This window comes from Siphateles boraxobius, unplaced genomic scaffold, assembly GCF_051911475.1.
Source record: "Siphateles boraxobius isolate OS27281-9 unplaced genomic scaffold, OSU_SipBor_1 9, whole genome shotgun sequence".
Classification (NCBI taxonomy): Eukaryota; Metazoa; Chordata; class Actinopteri; order Cypriniformes; family Leuciscidae; genus Siphateles; species Siphateles boraxobius.
This window is the reverse complement of record NW_027509219.1, coordinates 14,956,659-14,972,486: the sequence shown is the minus strand read 5'-3', so window position 1 is coordinate 14,972,486 and position 15,828 is coordinate 14,956,659. Positions and strand designations below refer to the sequence as shown.

General features: G+C 37.8%; 1 protein-coding gene across 1 annotated transcript; it reads right to left on the bottom strand.

Annotated features, from left to right (window-relative positions):
• Positions 1–1,198: 1,198 nt before the first annotated feature.
• Positions 1,199–14,540, bottom strand: rflna (refilin A). Its single transcript, XM_077224048.1, has 4 exons — positions 13,855–14,540; positions 12,357–12,693; positions 4,275–4,384; positions 1,199–3,978 (listed from the first exon to the last, which is right to left on the bottom strand). The coding sequence occupies exons 2-4, from the start codon at positions 12,570–12,572 to the stop codon at positions 3,636–3,638; spliced, it is 669 nt and encodes a 222-aa protein (XP_077080163.1). The 5' UTR covers positions 12,573–12,693; positions 13,855–14,540; the 3' UTR covers positions 1,199–3,635.
• Between the last annotated feature and the right edge of the window lie 1,288 nt (positions 14,541–15,828).

Here is a 15,828-nt window from a genome sequence, read left to right as displayed (position 1 = left end):
TTTAGGGCAATAAACATGTTTTCTTTGCTGTCTAATCCTATTTTACTGTCTATGGTCTAATCGCATGTATTTTGTATCCAACAGGACAAATGTTGACCACGAGGGGGCGCTGCTCACTTTCATATGACCACAGGTTACAGCTGCAGCTCTTAATTTATGACTAAGGACATTTAACAGACAAGTAAAGTTTTATGCTGCTGAAACAATGAAAAACAGCTAAAGAGGAATTATTGTCAACATTCTTCAGTGTAGGAGAGTCACATCCCCGGGCACACTGTGAAACGCAGTAAAGCCTTACATTTCTTTAATTGTGTTTAAAGTTTTCTTGCATTATGATGAAGCTCAATGACAAGAAAGTAATATAAAATGGTCCAGTAAACAAATACATATGTAATACTGCATCGGAAGGGGAATATATTAGCTGTAAGCCTTGTAAACACATCCCATTTTGATTGGTTGACTGTTCTTCTCGGCATTAATGGGAAATGTCTGTTTTAGCAGCCTGCTAGGTAGGTTTTGTGTTTATGTAAATTACTGTTCACAGAACAGTAAAAACATTAAACATTTTATGCTTAAAAGCAATAATAAAATGGGTAATAGATTTTAGTGGAAACGCTTAGTTTAAGAGCCGTGTATATCATGTAAAGCAAATTCAAAGAATTGGTAGGCTATCCAAATGTCAGGATTATCAGGAAAATAAAGTAAGGCACATAATCTTATGTTAAAGTCGGCAGAAAATCACTTACATGAGAGACAAGAGGAGATATTGACACTAAATATTACTAAAACACAATAATTCCCACACTTTGAAACAAAAATATATCACCACAGCTTTTGTGCCAATATATATAAAAAATCATAGTCTTGCATTTACTGTAAATGTGTTCAGTGTGAAGTATGTAGCTGTATCATGTACTTTACCTTATAATAATGTACTTTATGGCTGCTTTAATGTAAATGTGATCTAGCCTAAAGCAAATCTGAATGGATTACAATGATATGCTCCAGAGAGACTCAACGCCTCTCTCACGGCTGGCAGCTTTATGGAAGAATCATGGAAGGGTTTTTCATCTTAAGCTGGAAAGTATTTGAGCTTGTTGGAAACTGCTGTGTAAGTGATAATGTACATGGAAAACAGAGGCTCATTCTTGCATACAGTTTATATCGCTTCATCAAAAAGAAGACAAACATACAGCCGTTGTTGTTGTCTTTTTATTTATTCAGTTTGGATATACATTTTTTTTTAATTAAATTATTTTCTCATCTGTTGTCCAAAAGAAGACCATTAACTTGGAAATTTATACAAAAATATAAAGAGAATTACGAGTGCTGTATGCCACATATACAACAGGAAAATATTTACCAGAAACACGAATCATTGTGTAAGGAAATCACCAAAAAAAAAAAAAAAAAATACACACGAAAATAGACTTTTAACACATTGTTAAAATTCCTCTATTATCAAGTTATCAAATGTCACTCTTGGGTGAACCATCTCAACACACACAGGAAGTGATTTATCAGACAGTCCTTCCTGTAATTACATAGGTTACTGTATTACTATTTTACTGTATTACACTTAGTTGAACTAAACTTTGGTTCTTTGGTTTGAACTGTCAAGCATTTCCTCTCAAAACACATCCACATGCCATTACAGACGAAAACATACTTAGTCACTGTTTAAAAAAACAACAAAGAAAACGCTATTTTCAGTCACCAGAGGATCCCGCCAAAAAAATTCAATGAAGCGAGATGTAAAACTTACAGCATCCATTTGTAGCTTGTACAGAACTAAAACCGGACAGTCCAAACATAAGACGGATATTAAACCTTCATTATGCTTTACTGCTCAGTCAAAACCATATTGCTGTTATATCTCATATCCTCCCAAAAGACCAACAGCCGAATGTTTCCGCTCTGCTCCACATGAAATGAAGGTGACAGGATCTCACTTGGGTAATCTAGATTTGGCTGAGACTATCAGGCACCAACAATGTCAGAAAATACTCAATACCTTCGAAACCAAAGTTATCTAACCGTACAATCTGAAAGCCAGAAAGCGCGCAGTCTTCAGACCATGATTATGTCAGGAGGTCAGTGAACTTTGTCTCTATTCACAATCACAGATAAAAACATGTCTCACAAATACAACATTTGGCCTTTCAAATCAAAACATGCTGAACTCTCTCATATAACACATGCTCAGTCCAGTTATTTCAAATACAACGTTCCACATACGCTCTTCTGTTTCCTGTCATTCTGAGTGCAGCTCTTTTTTGCCCACTGAATTATCAGCACGTCGGCCGGCTTCTTAAACGTTTGTGCAAGAAATTATTCCACGTTTTTTGAGGTACTAACAAAAAAAAACAAAAAAAACTGAATTTTACAGAATCTTTTGGTCCAACCTTTCAAGTGCTCCTCCCTTAGTCATACCAACACATTTACAGCCAACAGAAAAGGAAAAGAAAAAACTACTTTCCATAAGTGCAACTTAAATACAGTTTCTATTTTCTCCGCCAGTTCTCTGGTAGTCAGTGCGGACTCTCTCATCCACATATAATGTGCTTATAGTCTTTGCATTTGGTTTGAATTGTATTTACATGTGTTGTGAACTGTTTCCTGTTTGAGCATTTGAAAGAATCAGCAATACTGAATAAGACGATAAAGTCGGCCCACGCGGGCTCTGCATGTTCTTTACATTTTTAGGGGAATATCTGCTTCATTTTAAGTAATAATTAAAATGGTACAATAGATGAAAGTCTTACAGTTTTATTAATACACTCTTGGACAAAAGGTTCAATAAGGTTCTATATAGAACCCTAAGGTTCGCGACTAAATATTAAAGAACACTTAATGGCAAAAAGGTATTATATGCCTATAAGGAGAAATGTTTTGTTTATTTACAAGCTGTTTAGTTCAGAAAATCTAATGAAAACTAAAATAAAAAAATATAAATGAAAACAAAAGTATTAAATTAAAACTTGCATAAAAAGATCTCATGAAAAGGTTCTATATATGAGGCACCTGATAGAACCCGTTAAGATTCTATATAGAACCTTTTCTTTTATGAGTGTAGCTTAAAAACCTTATCAAATTACTATAGCCAAAATATAAAAACTTTACTATGCAAATGCAATAAAATGTAACCAAGCGAAATTCTAGTACCAGACACATTGACAAATAAAAGAGATTTGATTTGATTTTTAAATAACATTTTTTTGTGTTGTGTGTAAATCTGCCGATCTTTCGTTGGAATTCTGCGGGCACAGATTCCATGTGAGCCAATGAATCAGCAAACAACAGAAACCGTTTCGACCCAAATGCTTTTCCCTCCACCTGACGGGTACAACTGGATATTAATCAGTTAAAAAAGATGTACATAAATACATCGCTGACATGCGACACATGTAAAGACTGCACACACACACACACACACAACTCTACCTCATCCCCACTACAGTACCGATGTATTTTGAAGCAAAACAACAAAATGGCCTTTTCGTTTCCTTTCTTTAAAGTCTCTTGCCATCCGTTTTGAATCGGGTTTTAGCAATCGAGTCTACGTACTCTCGCTCTCTAGGGAGTTTTTTTGTTCTTGACATTTTGGGAACGATAACAAACCTCTCATGTGTCTCTCAGAGGTCTTCTGTGTAAATGATGCATGGACTGGCGTCCTCGGTGGACTCCAGCCTGACTGTGGACACAAACCACCGTCGCCCGGCTGTGTTTCTGCTGCTGTTGTAGTTGAGCGTGGTGCGGTATGTGTTGCGGGCGTGCTTGGGGAACACGATGGCCGTGCTTTGGAAGTGTAGCGGCCTGTGCCGTGGCTGGAAGTGAACCTCTGATTTGTAGCTGCGCCACGTGCAGTTCTGGACGGCCACCACCGTCTCGCTGAAGGATGTGGCGGTCTGGACCTGGGCGCAGTACACCTGGTCACGAAAGTGTCTGTCTGAAGCGTACTTCACCGCAGAGTTGAACCTGACGAGGATCAGTAGACATCAATTCAGCTGTCAAATATTTCTCAAAGTCTGAGACCAGCTTGAAAATTATGGAGTAAAGAAATTGTATGAAGCAAAAGGATGAAATATTTCAGATTTTGCACTATTTCTAGGTCACTAGTAAGAAAATGTGTGATGTTGATCATGTACAGTTGCTCAGATGTTCTTCTTTTGAAGCTGAGAAAAAATAGAAACTGAAGTTTGGAACCACACACCCAAAAAAACCCCACACATTTCTAAAACATTAGTAGGTAATGGTGTTTTGGCATTACTCACTTGATTTCTTTTTCTGGTTTGGGGTTGACCTCAATGCTCTCTCCATAGACCACAGGGTACATGCGTGACCTCGCATCTGGACCTTGAGAGTTCAGCAGCAAGTATGGCAGCTACACAGAAGAAAAAAAAGAAAAAAGAAATTAGCCATGTAGCTACCCCCCATTACAACCCATAATAATAGATGTTAAATCCTTGCTAACTATTTGCGAATTTTACAATGAAATTTGATTGATCAATTTCAGCATGTAATGGATGATGACAGCTAAATGAATGAATTGACCGTTGGCCATGGCAACTGATTTCTTGAATATCTGTAGCAGTTTCATTTGTATCATATCATTACTGCATAATTTGAATCTAAAATATTATATATATATATATATATATATATATATATATATATATATATATATATATATATTTGAATGTATTTATTTTTAAGTATTTATTATCATCACAAAATAAACACTGTACTATCAAATAGGCTTCATCCGAAATAGCATACTTCCCTACTATATACTAGGCGAAAAACAGTACGTGACTAAAGAAGTAAAAAAGTGCCCGGATGACCTACTTCTACTGGTGAGATTCTGAAGTGTGCATATGATGGACACTTTACTATCCCATGAGGCCACGGGAGAGGATTTGTGAATGGCAGTGCTAGGTCACATGATAATGACAACATGGCGAATGTAATACTGTATGTCCGGATAACATTCAAACTATACACATTCATAACATACAGTAAACATACTTTTTTAGCAGTGGTGCTTGTAAAGTAATTACTTATCCAAAATAAGTATCCACTCAAAAGAGTGTGATTTCGGACGCAGCCATTGTCCTCTGAATCAGAACACTCTTTAGAATTTAGCAAAACAACATTTCAGAAATATCAACTGTGCAACAATCCTAGAATTCTTCTCCTACTTTGCTTGTTGTTGTTTTGGTGTCTGTTTGAATATCAGCTGTTTGAGCTGTCAGTACAGTTCGGTGAGGATAGTTTGGGTCTGTCACGGATCTGTAGTGTGGCTTTCCAACACGCATGCCTCCGGTAGTAAACACAAATACACTTTAATGAACAAGGAGAATACTAAACTAGACACAGGTGCAACCAATACATTACTATAGAAACGAACTGACCGAGTAAACTGAAACTAAACAGAGCAGAGAAACAGGAACTAAAGAATACAAAACAGAATATCAAATTGAGTGTCCTGACATAAACCTGACACGAACCAAGTTTAGTTTATTGAAAATTAAATCATTAATTTACAGAGTCTGGTAAGTTTTGAAGCAGTGCTAGCATAATACTACTATACTATTGTTAAAATTTAAATTCATTTTAATGTATATTTTCAGTTTTTCTTAGTTTAAGAAAACTAAGAAAAACATTTTAATTAGTTTTAATTTTTTTAATATTTCTGTAGGTTTGGTCATTTTAGTAGGCCTACTTTTAGTTTTTTGATCTGAATGTTATATTTGATCTCAGTTAATAAAAATGTTTTGAATTGTTTTAGTTTGTGTTGCTCTGGAGAAATGCCGTCTGTGTTCATGTGTTCGTCTGCGTACTGATATATATATATATATGGTCAATATGGTCAGACAAACAGAGACAGTGGTCTGTGCCTCCACCTGCTCCAGCCATCAACACACACACAAAAACACACACACACACACACACACCATGTGCACGCTCAGCACCTTCCTCGGCGTCCAGCACGTACAAGCTCTCCTCACTCTCTGTCTCTGACACCTCATAAAACCGAATTCCTCAGCATCGTGTCATCAACCGAACTATCATCTGATGTAACATGGGAAGCATGGGCTCTTCCTGAGCTCAAGTGGATCATTTTTTAACTTGCAGGTCCAAAAAATCAAGGACACGTTTACAGTCTTACATTCTAATAGATGACAATCGGCTTTTTTTATTCTTTGCTTTAGTTCATTTGAGAAATGTATTTCTGACTGACTGAACCAGTTTCAAAGAGTCTGAAGAATTGTGATGGTCCACATGAGAGGGTATAAAAGCAAAATAATCTAGTACTGTGAAGATACAATCATATATCATTATATTCTTTTTCTAATAATATTGCATCAATCAGTTTAAGTGCACATTTACAGTTCAACAAAATGAGCATTTCTCAATAGATATGTTTCCATCCACCTATTTTTATGCACATTTTTGAATATCAAATAAAAACGGGGTGGAAACGACAAAATGCGCATAAATTCTTCAAATGTGCATAAAAAAATGTATGCACTCAATTGAGGTGGATACATTTCTTATCAGACATGTGCGATAAACTATGATGGAAACAGGTTTACTGATAAAATCCCTCGATGAGCAACAAAAAACTCTTTGCTTCAACAGTGGATGTGATTGGATGAATGGACTACCCAGACAGCAACAGTGTCGGCCAAGATCTGGCCCACATCTGGTACGCGTGGCATCCACATGTACCAATTTCTTTGCAAATCTCAAATGTTGGTTTGATCATTCTGAAATGCCTGAGCCAAAGCTTGTTTTAATTCCCTCTCAGAAGCGTCTCACATGATTGTGTTCCCAAACACCAGGCATCCGAACACACAATAACATGACAGCCTTTATTGCATTTCACCTGCGGCGCTCTGAGAAACATGTCGTTTATGATGTAGGGAAAAAGACCCACAGTGGCTTGCTCGATTGCAGCAACTTCATTTTTATTACAGATATTCTGTGCCAATTTCCCATGAAGTGACAATTTGGTTTTCTTTGGATGGAAACTGTGCTTTATTCTCAAATGTGTTATGCGATGTGGCCAGAGACACGCAATGCCATACTGGAAAAAAGTGAAGCATGCTCCTGGGTTCTGGTCCTCATTTAGTCGCAATCCATTTATGATATTGTGATCCATTGCATTTTTAAGTATATTTTTAAATTTGACAGCGGGTGGTCTGGTCAGTTTAAGCCAATAAAGTAAACACATAATGAGCACTAAAATTAGAAACAATCCTTTTTCTAACATATATGCTGTTTGTAAAAGGTTTCTGGCATCATGCTGTTGTCTCATGGATGCAGGCCAGTGAAAGAGGGATTGCGCCGTTGAGCATGTGCGTCTGTGTCCATATGAGTACAAGAGAGAACGTGTGTTAAATCCAGGTGTCCACTGTTGTGTTACACAATGTGCCGTTAAAGGTCTGGTGGCGGATCAACCGTACTGTATCAGATCACTTCTGAATCAAAGAGAGTTGAAGGCTGAAGAGAGTTTATCATAACAGTGGCATCGCTATTTAGACTGATTGTGTCAGGTGGTCTGACAATTTACCCAAGGACGTCTAGAACACATGTAGAAAGCCAGGTATTATACCTTCTATATTATATCAGGTAACAAGCCCTATAAAGAACTATAACTGTGACGTCAAGTGCAAAAAAGTCAATTTGATGCTGTACAGAGCCCTACAAATAAAGACCCTGGCAAAATAACTAACGTAATATAATAAAAAAACAATTGTCATTGACAGGTTGCATAAAAACAATTGGCAACAAGGGTCTGGCTATCAATGGACAAAATATGCCTTTTATCCCCAAAGATGCTGCCGTCACAGCCACAGGGATAAACAGGAACTATTCAAAGCTTCACTTATAAGTAAACTTCACTCTCCTGCAGTTTGAGGGGCTCTCTTCCCTTTTGTTCTGAACTCTATCCTGGCATGAAGGGATTGAATGTTTACATTCACTGCTGCCACTTCACACTGGAGCTGACTGACTGATCTTTTGGTTTCATGTGTTTTGTTTCGTTGTACTGTTTGTCATTGTCATGGCTCTGTTTGTTTCACTGATCTATACCTTCACCTTGGACTATGCACCTGATGTATATTGTGCTGTATACGTATATTGTTGTATTGATTTATTTATACTTTTACTGAAATGTAGCATACTGAAAGTGCTATTAACTGTATTCATCTTAGTCATATAATTAGCTGTGATAGTAACTCCCTATGAATAAAACAGATAACCATTAAATGGCCAATGTTAAAATGATGTACTATTTTGTCTAATTAAATTAAAAATAAAGCAATTTAAACTAAGCTCTTACATTTCAGCTGCTACAAGTGAATTTAGATATCAAAACATTATAATGTACTGTATAAAAAATGATAATTTTGAGGTTTTACATTTAACAGTGATATTAAATTATTAGTATTGTTATTAAATTGTTAACTTTCAGTGAGTGTTAGATGATGGCAAAGGTAATCTAAATGTAAAAATAGAGGAAATGAGCATGCACAATTAAATATCCAATATTGATTGATATCGATCAATGAAACAAAATCTCTAATTTCAGCGGATATGTTACTCATATATCACGCATTCATACTGTGCTCTTATAAAGCATTAGACTGTTTCAGAGATGCCAATGAGAGGATTCACTTTCAGCAAACAGAGGTCATCAGTTTCGTATGCAACTGACTGCAACAACTCCGCTGTTAGGCCTGCCACACTAAAATAGATTAGAGATATTTATTTTTACGTCATACAAACACAACTCTTAAAATAGACCCACAGCCACAAAACGAGATGCAAGCATGCGTACTGCATATAGCATACTGTATATTCATGCCGGAATAGACACCGCCACAAAGCAAGGTTTCCATGAATGGAAAATGCAAAGTGTGGCAAACAATGAATGCTTTGTACTGTATGCCTCCGTTTTATTTTCTACTCTGCGAGAGCATTTGGTCCTCATATAATGCATATTGCCTGCAGGCTTGACCACATTTGTATACATTTAAGTAATAGGATTTTGGAAACGGCATATTCAAAAGAACTTCCACAGAGGGATGTTTTGTTGATGCTGGCATGAGAACTTTCCAAAGTGTAAAAAAGTCATGCTGCTCCTTTCTATTTTACTGAGCGAGACGCTGTATTGGAGCGGTCTTCCAACAAGTGCAAGCACGTTTCTCAAAGAGGAGTGTCTGAGTGATCATTTATACTTTCCAAAACGCCTTTAGATAGTTGCTCTTAGCGGCGTGCTCGGGCAAAGCATTTATGCAGACAAACGCAGCTCAATCGCATTAACAGGCGTGCGGCGTATCCATTCAGGCCTCTTGTGCTGGTATCTGTTTAATAAAAGTTGTTGTTTTGTCAGTGCGTCAACACACAGTTGACTTGTGATGAACCGAGCTGTTTCCTCAGGGAAAACTTCATTTCCTGCCCTAGAAGACGCATCCACTTTGAAGTTTTCTTTCTACGCTAATCTTAATCTTCTAGTTTTCATTAGGGTAAAGTAGCATTAGTTCAGTATGGAAGGGCACTTACATTTGAATGGATGGTCGTGTCAAATGCGGACACTGTTAGTTTAACCTTTCAGAGGCAGAAATAAGACTCTGGGTTATGCCAAGGCACTTGTGCGGCGGTATACTGTAATGTGAACATGCGCTGTCGAGTAATACTGTACCAGTATGATATATATATATATATATATATATATATATATATGTATTTGTGTGTGTGTGTGTGTGTGTGTGTGTGTGTGTGTGTGTGTGTGTGTGTGTGTGTGTGTGTCGGCATTGCTTGTTTGTTAGTGTATGTGGTGTAAAAGGGTTGCTATGAGGAAGGAGGGACAGATAGAGATCGGTTACAGTTACCACATTCACAAAACACAAGGTCAACTTGTTTACAGAAACTAACTCTCTCTCTCTCTCCCCGTCATCCTCTCTTCATTAGAGTGTGTCTCCTGAGGCATGAGCACCTGAACCCCTTTCTATTTCAGGATTCTTCTCTATCACTTCTCATTATTTGTTCCTGGCCTCCACATTGTCAACAGCATCTGTTTGTGTTTATGACAAACTGCACATATGCTTCTATATTCTAACATGTTGTTTTGGATTGAAATCATTTGACCACCGGTTGCTCACATGTGACTTTCGTATTGTCCTGTTCATACAGAATCAGCTTGAATATTGTCAGTACGAATGAGTAACTGAAGTTAAACCCCTTTACAATTTGTAAATATCATCTGTATCCATAGTGACAATGACTTTGGCAAATATAAAAAATGGCAACTTCTATAACAACAGAAAGTCCTGTCACAACCGATATGACTATTTAAAGTTTGCATGAAATTAAAATTCACCCTATCCATTTTCTTATTGTGAATGATTCATCCATGCATATGTTGTTGTTTTTTAACCTTGTAATTTTTGATTGAAATCTCATAACTGGATCTTCCAGAAGAAAATTACAGACTTCTCTGGTTACATATGCCAGACTTAGTCCACTTAAACACTGTTGCTATCTTACAATCAAATTCAAGCTTGCATTTCTGATCTGCTGCCATTCAATCAACAACTAATGCATAGAACCAAGTCATTTTCTCTTTTTTGATAATCTGTAACATTGAATGACACAGCTCAAATCTCCAGAACCACACATGAAATCTATAAAGGTAAGAATGACTATAATGTCAGTTCACTTATAAAGTGTGTGTGTGTGTGTGAACTATACTGAACAATGCACCATTTTCTGCTGTGGTGTGAAATTGAACGTAGTCAATGAAAAGTTCTTGCAGCAGAAACATGGTCGATTCTAGGGCTTTCACACTGTGCTTAACCCTGGGTTATTGTCATTCTAAACCTCACTTTTAACCACGGGTTATGGAACATTTCACACTTTAGAAGCAGGGAAAATGATGTGGGGTTAGAATGTTCAAGCTGGATGCTCAGCAACAGACAGCCGATCACGTGCCACATATTCACGTGCTTTGGACAGTCACGGAAACACACGGTGCATCCGAAATCGCGTACTGAATTTACTTCACGACCATTAAAAAAGTATGTTCTACATAATGTGAGTGTGTGTAGTACGAATGGAATCTTAACGTACTACATCCGCTATGTTGTCATTATCATGTGACCTACCAGCGTCAGTTGCGTCGCTTCACCTCCATTCATAAATCCTCTCCCGTGGCCTCATGGGATAGTAAAGTGTCCATCGAATGCACTTCAGGAAGTAGTAGGTCATCCGGGGACTTTTCGCCTACTGTTTTTCAAATACTATGTATTTGTACATACTACTCTTTTGGCATACTGTTTTTTACATGCTATTTAGTAAGTAAGTATTCGATTTCTGACGCAGCGACAGTGTGTTGTATAAGCAGTCGTATCAGTGTTTGATGGAAAATCGAAAAGTATAAAAAAAATATTTCGCATATAAAAGTATATAAAAAAAGGCAAAATATTATACTAGGAGACGCAATGATATAGCTTTTATGTAAAATGGTCACATGCCGCATTCATCCAATTGGTGACACTGACACCACACATATGTATGGAGCGAAATGTATGAATAGCCAGGATTAATTGTTAACCCTGGGTAAAGTATGAGCAGTGTGCAACGTGAACCAAAATAACCCAGGATTCTGCTTACCCGCGGTTTAGAGCAGGCCCGGCGGCAGGACACACGACTTGAGGGGGGCATTCATATTTCTTGTGGGGAACAGAAATGAAATCGTGTTCGGGGTGGGGTTGACTGCAGGTGGAGTTTGGCTCAGTCTGGAGGGGGGCAAAGGGATGTCCACCCTATGGTGCCTGGTTTAGATTGACCCAGGGTTAACTTTTTCTAGTGTGAAAAGCCCTTATGTGTTTATCATTTCATTATATTTTACCCCCTTTTAGATCTGACCTGTCTGTTTGAAACTTGCATCCACTCAACAGTCCTCATGCACATGTCTGAATACTGCGCAATATGACTGACTTAAAGTAGGGCATGTTCCTTCATCAACATGTTTTTCCTGGACAACAAATACCCTAACCCTACCCCTAAAATCAGAGCACTGATTGGTTGATAGGGAAATTGTTCTACTGCCAACAAAGGATGTTGGGTCTCCTTTAAAGGGATAGTTCACCCAAAAATGAAAATTCTGTCATCATTTACTCACCCTGTTTGGTTACCCATATTCTTCAAAATATCTTCTTTTGTGTTCAGCAGACAAAATTTATACAGGTTTGGAACAACTTGAGGGTAAGTAAATGATGAAAGAATTTTCATTTTTGGGTGAACTATCCCTTTAAGCTCTGAGGCTTCATTATATGAATGCATACCAGTTTTCCTTCCCGGCTGTCCTTTCTGCAGTATCCCTGCAGCTCAGTCGGAGTTGAACAGCTGCCGGTGCGCGACTCAAGGATCCCTGGCGACAGTGAGTAGAAGGGCGGACTGGGGCTTGGAGGGAGTCCTGAATCTGGACTATCGAGGAGTCCCTCCCGGTTCTTTCCTTTCAAACTCTCATCCATAGCTTGTAAATGTAAATGCCCCACCATTTCTGGAAGAGCGCAATTTTTTTAAATCAGCCGAATTCACTCCAGGAAAGATGGTACGAGAGGTATAACTTAAAGTCCCATATTAGAACCAACGAGGGAGTCGTGGTGTTCCAATAGATGCCTAAAACAAAAGTATTACAATATACATTAATGAGAGAATGGGGCTAGTTGTCACAATTATTACTCCAGTGAATTTTTCTCAGTGTATAAGGTTACATTAAAAGCTTGGCATATGTCTATATGTGTGTGTGTGTGTGTGTGTGTGTGTGTGTGTGTGTGTGTGTGTGTGTGTGTGTGTGTGTGTGTGTGTGTGTGTGTGTGTGTGTGTGTGTGTGTGTGTGTGTGTGTGTGTGTGTTTGTTTTTGTGATTTGTGAGGACACAAATGTGTATAATGACATGGGTTTTACACTGGTATTACAACTTGAACGTGATTTATGAGGACATTTCCTGAGTCCTCATATTTCAAATGGCTTTAAAAACTAATAAGCAGTGTTTTATTAAAAATGTAAAAATGCAGAATGTCTCCTGCGATGGGTAGGTTTAGGGATAGGGGCAGTGTAAGGGGATAGAATATACAGTTTGTCCAGTATAAAAACCATTACGCCTATGTAATGTCCTCACAAATCACAAAAACAAAGCTGTATGGGATAAGTTCTCACAGCAGATTTTGTGATTAAACAGTCTATTGTAGGCTTTTCAGCTAAATGCATACAGTAAAACAATTATGAAATAAAATTTAACTATTAAACAAACTGTTGTTTTGGCATTTTATAAAATTAGTATAATATATTTATACCAACATAATGTGACAACTTGCCCCGAGTTTTAATAAAAACAAAACAAAATAAAAAACACCATAATCCAATACTGAGATAAAGCCAGTGTGACAAGTTATCCTTGTGACAACTAGCCCCGGTCTACCTGTTTTACAAAACATTGCTGAAATTCGTTGCAAAACAATACAAAACAGTTACTATAAATAATGAATGTCTAAAAACCTAGTGTCTAAAAACCCACCTACAAAGCATTTTTGGGCATAATAGGCGCGTTCTCGACTAGAACGTTCAAACGCGAACAATATGCCCAAAATGCCGCCTAGGTAGGCAGGTCACAAGGTTTCGAAACGCTGTCGCATAAGTTTCCAAACCTGCGCGTTACAGGATAATACATTGACCAGTTATATGTATTTTTATTTAATTAATTAAAAGAGCAACAAAAGTCACTCTTAATGTACTCTACTATAGATTTAAGGGGGAAATATGCCTTAAAGAGTTTCATTACCTTTGATTTTGAAGAAATCCCGCCGGTTAAAAAAAAATCCGTGAATGAAGTGTTAAGCGCATAACACTTTAGTTCATGATCTTAAAAGTAAAATCCACAACCCACGCGATGACTGCCTCGCAAAAAGTGTGAAAATAATACCACAAATCTCTAAAGTCTCACAATAGTCCCTCAGCTCATTAGTGCCGGTGTCTTCTATCCGTCTCTTGCTCCTCTAAAAGCGCAGAAGTAAATCTGGCAGCTGTGGTGCGCCAATATGTGAAAGAGCAGGGCGCGCGCACTCTTATGCGCCTGGATCCAATCCAGTTGTGTCATTACCAACGCCGGCCAGTAGAGGGAGCAACGCTCAGCGCCACTGCTGCATTTGACAGTTCTGACCTACATTTTAGCACAAAGTTTTGCGTTTAGAAAAAAATGTAACGAAAACCACGATTAAATGTGTAAAACATTAGTGTAAATCAATGTACATATTTCAAAATCATTTAAAATTGATTTCTGCCGCTAAAAGAAAGAGATGATGTGATTTCTGAAGAACATTTGTGTGCTTAATTGGTTTACTGTGTGGGATTAGTGTGTCACACTTTTGAAAAATGGGGTGACCAGGATTTTGGCAGAGACGCAGCTTTCCTTCTCTGTAATGTAATTCTGTTAGGAACCCACGAGCTGGTAGCTAAGACATTGAGGACACTTCATTTGAAGTCAGTTAGCCTATAACAGCTGCAGGGACACACCTCATGAAACAGGGAGTGTCCCGGGAAAACCGCAACTTCAGAAGAGGATGCCTGTCATTTCTTTATACCACATATGCCATTTGGTAATTAGTGATTGACCATAACTGCTGCACAGTTATGGTGCATGTCATGCTTCATCCTACTGTTTGTATAAAAATCAGTCACTACTAGACTTAATTAAGTGCTAAAATGCATTTTCGCTCAAATGTTTATAGTAGGACTAAAAGTAATTACATTTTAATTTCTAAAGTGTTTCACACACAACAAGACACATTTATGTAACTCATAGGCAAACTATAAAACTTGAGAATTGTGACCGTTCATAAACACTTTAAGGTGAACATTCAGTTTACATTTATTAACTTTTAATTGCTTTGAATTTTAATTAGTAACATATGCAATATCTAAGTGTTCCGTATTTTTTACAAACATAGCAATAAAATCGAGTAAAAAAATGTGCATCAAAGAAATACATGTGAAACTGACTAGATCAGTCAATGGGGCTGTCACACAACGTGTTACTGCTTTCTTATAGTAAATAGTGTGATATCCCGTGTTGTCTGGGCACCCTAATGAAAATATGTACATGGTCAGAACCTACAGTATATGCAAAAGTCTCGTCTGATCCATCTTGCATAAGCCGTGTGAGAGTGAAGGAGCATGTCTCAAAGCTCTGGTCAGTGTTGTATTTTAGGCCTGGGTGGAGTAAGGGTGGAGCACTTCCAATCTTCTGCAAGGCATCAGTTCCAAACTTTCAAAAACACACACATACATATCTGACAGAGAAACAAAGAAAAAAAGATAACAGTGCTGCCAGTAAGACTGTCTGAAAGCAAGGGGAGAATTTGGCAGTGATTTGCAGACATGCTGTTTGTTTGAACCCGAAGAAGGGTTATTCAGGACGTCTGTTGATTCTGGGGAAAGAAAGATGCATAACTGGTTTAAGCACAAATACACGTGCGTACATGTACACAAGTGAAACACATCCAGAGAACTGATTGAGGCTTTGATGGTTCAGCAGTTTTCTAACTTTAACTCGGCAAATTGCCAGGAATCACAGTAAAGCATTTATTGTTTGAATGGGATTTTGCCAAACAAAGGTGCCTTCATGGCACATAAGTGTTGAGTGTTAGAATACACTCCCCAGAGCCCCAGAACTCTTTCTGTCATTCACACACACGCTTGCATGAATTCAAATTTCATAGCCGGAAACGCCATTTATAAGGGTCCAAGCAAATTGGAA